General features: G+C 40.1%; 1 protein-coding gene across 1 annotated transcript in view; it reads left to right on the top strand.

Annotated features, from left to right (window-relative positions):
• LOC103594239 (ubiquitin carboxyl-terminal hydrolase 10-like) overlaps positions 1 to 2710 on the top strand; it is a 43310-nt gene extending 40600 nt beyond the window's left edge. The window contains exons 5-6 of the mRNA XM_008577446.1: positions 115 to 312; positions 1539 to 2710. Of these exons, the coding sequence (XP_008575668.1) occupies positions 115 to 312; positions 1539 to 2674 (1334 nt within the window). The 3' untranslated portion in view covers positions 2675 to 2710. The remainder of the gene's footprint in view (positions 1 to 114; positions 313 to 1538) is intronic.
• The last annotated feature ends 625 nt before the right edge of the window (positions 2711 to 3335 follow it).

Genomic DNA, 3335 nt, shown 5'->3' with positions numbered 1-3335 from the left:
GTGAGGGCACAGCGGCCAATGGGGTGGAGTTGCACAACGTGGAAAGCGTAGACTTATATTCAGCTAAACCCGAGAGCACTTCACCTCCCACCGATAGTGCGGTCTCTGTGGCAGGCGCCGTTCCCGTCAGCCAGCCCAAGTCCTGGGCCAGTCTGTTTCATGATTCTAAGCCCTCTTCCTCCTCGCCTGTGGCATATGTGGAAACTAAGTATTCCCCTCCTGCCACATCTCCCCTGGCCTCTGAAAAGCAGGTTGAAGTCAAAGAAGGGCTTGTTCCAGTTTCAGAGGATCCTGTAGCCATAAAGATTGCAGGTATAGTTAAAAAGATACAAGTCAAAAGCGAAAATGGGAGAAAATCTCATCGACTGTTGAATAAAAAATTTAGTAAGACAATCCAGGTTAATAAACTGAGGTGATAGATTGTTACCCACAGCAGTAGTAGGTTAACTGCATTAATAGGAATTTCTGAAGAATGTCAGTGTCAGTGTCTTACATGTTATCTACAAGTAAAACAATACAGAAAATGGGAGGAGGTGGGTGTCATACCTTTATGTCAAGTGGAAAATCCATGTCTGTTCCTTGTTGTTTTCTGTTGACAAATTACATTTCCATTTCTTGCCTTTTGATCAAGTAGTTCTGCTCCACTTTGTGAATGTGTAGTGGACTTGTCCTGTGTTACAGCTGACATATCTTTGGTATGTTTTGTACTCACTTTGTACTGTTTCTTTTTTATATTTCTTAAGATATAAGAAAGCATTTTGTGAATGACAGAGGATTTTTCCTTTTTAATGCCTATTTTGGATTGAGTAAATAGATTTTATTCAGAGTTTTAGGATAACAAGGTCAGCTCTTGATAGGAAAAGAAGAATTATGAGTTCATCCCAAAGTTAACATTTTTTTATAAAGTGCTATGTCTCTAAAGTGGGACCAATTCATAATAAAAACACAGAGAAATAAAAGAAGCTGCACATGTTTATACATGTGCATCTATATATGTGTATGTTTATACATATCTAAGAAGCAAAAACTGTTTCTTCTGGTTTGGTTCTACCAAGAAGTTTGGTAGCCAGCTCTTCAGATTCTTGCCCTATTAGCCAAGTTAAGATAAGCCACCTCATTTAGGCTTTATATAATATTTTCTGATTTAACATTGTGGAACACCTGACAGCATTCATTACCAGGATGCATTAGTAAGCTACAAAATGGCATACATACCCTTTTATGAATGAGCAGAATTCTATCAAAAATAAAGCACATTCTTATGATGGTAGTAGGATGACAGCAAGCAATACTTAGTGGGGGGAAAGAGCCTTTTATTCCTTATACAAAACACATTAGTTTGAATAATCTTGGTGTTCTGGAGTTCTCTTAAAATGAGAAGATTATTGATAGGCCAACTAACCATCATTATTTGGGCTTCATATCTATTTGTAAAAGCCAGGTGGTTTCTTTAATATAACTTTAAGAGTGTATTCATTGCAGGGGGCCANTAATACATAAACCAGTGTCGTTGCAACCCCGTGGTCTGATTAATAAAGGAAACTGGTGCTATATTAATGCTACATTGCAGGCACTGGTTGCTTGCCCTCCGATGTATCACCTGATGAAGTTCATTCCTCTGTATTCGAAGGTGCAAAGGCCTTGTACATCAACACCCATGATAGACAGCTTTGTTCGGCTAATGAATGAGTTTACTAATATGCCAGTACCTCCAAAACCCCGACAAGCTCTTGGGGATAAAATCGTGAGGAATATTCGCCCTGGAGCTGCCTTTGAACCCACATATATTTATAGACTCCTGACAGTTATCAAGTCGAGCCTGTCTGAAAAGCGTCGACAAGAAGATGCTGAGGAGTACTTAGGCTTCATTTTAAATGGACTTCATGAGGAAATGTTAAACCTAAAAAAGCTTCTCTCACCAAATAATGAAAAATTTAGGATTTCCAATGGGCCCAAAAGCCACTCGGTGAATGAAGAAGAGCAGGAAGAACAGGGCGAAGGGAGTGAGGATGAATGGGAGCAAGTGGGTCCCAGGAATAAAACCTCGGTCACCCGCCAGGCAGATTTCGTTCAGACTCCAATCACCGGCATTTTTGGTGGACACATCGGGTCTGTGGTTTACCAGCAGAGTTCAATAGAATCTGCCACTTTGCAGCCATTTTTCACATTGCAGTTGGATATCCAGTCTGACAAGATACGTACAGTCCAGGATGCATTGGAAAGCTTGGTGGCAAGAGAATCTGCCCAAGGTTATACCACAAAAACCAAACAAGAGGTTGAGATAAGTCGAAGAGTGACTCTGGAAAAACTCCCTCCTGTTCTCGTGCTACACCTGAAACAATTTGTTTACGAGAAGACTGGTGGATGTCAGAAGCTTATCAAAAATATTGAATATCCTGCGGACTTGGAAATTAGTAAAGAACTGCTTTCTCCAGGGGTTAAAAATAAGAATTTTAAATGCCACAGAACCTATAGGCTATTTGCAGTGGTCTACCATCACGGCAACAGTGCGAAGGGTGGTCATTACACTACAGATGTCTTCCAGATTGGTCTGAATGGCTGGCTGCGCATCGATGACCAGACAGTCAAGGTGATTAACCAGTACCAGGTGGTGAAGCCAACTGCTGAACGCACAGCCTACCTCCTGTATTACCGCCGAGTGGACCTGCTGTAAACCCCCTGTGCGCCATGTGTGTGTGTGCCTGATGCCCGCTTCATAGAACATTGACTCTCACTAACTTCCTGCCACTCTTTAGTGGCTCTTTAGAGAGAAACTCTCTTCCTTTTGCAGAAATGGGCTAGAATGAAAAGGAGATGCCTTGGGGTTTGTGCGCAACATAATTTATGTTGACTTCTAACTTCCAAATCAAAATCATTTGGTTGAAACAGACTATTGCTTGATTAAAAAAAAAACACATAAACCCATATTTCTAAAATAATGCTGATTCCTGAGATAAGAAAGAGGAACTTGCATTTGATTCCCAGGCTAATTGCTTAGTAGAATCAATCCTGCACCAGCAACACTTGTAAATTTGTGAAAATGAATTTTATCTTTCCTTAAAAAGTAAATTTTTTAATCCATCACACTTTTCTCCCTCACCCTTTAGTTTTTGATAAGTGATAGAAATGAGCCAGATATCAGAGAAGAAATAGTTCTTTCTTCAAAAGAAAAAATAAACACAAAAAATAAGTTGCTGGTTCCTAACAGGAAAAGTACATTTTAATAATTGTGCAGTGAGAAACTGCTCACGTACACATTGCAGATAAAAGTTTGGAGTCAAGGTGTTAGCCTGCACAGATGGGTGATTGTAGCTTTATTGCCATTAAAAGATTGC

The sequence above is a fragment of the Galeopterus variegatus genome, unplaced genomic scaffold (assembly GCF_000696425.1).
Source record: "Galeopterus variegatus unplaced genomic scaffold, G_variegatus-3.0.2 Scaffold1513, whole genome shotgun sequence".
Taxonomy (NCBI): Eukaryota; Metazoa; Chordata; class Mammalia; order Dermoptera; family Cynocephalidae; genus Galeopterus; species Galeopterus variegatus.
Note: the sequence above shows the minus strand (reverse complement) of the source record. Positions and strands in the feature narration are given on the sequence as shown.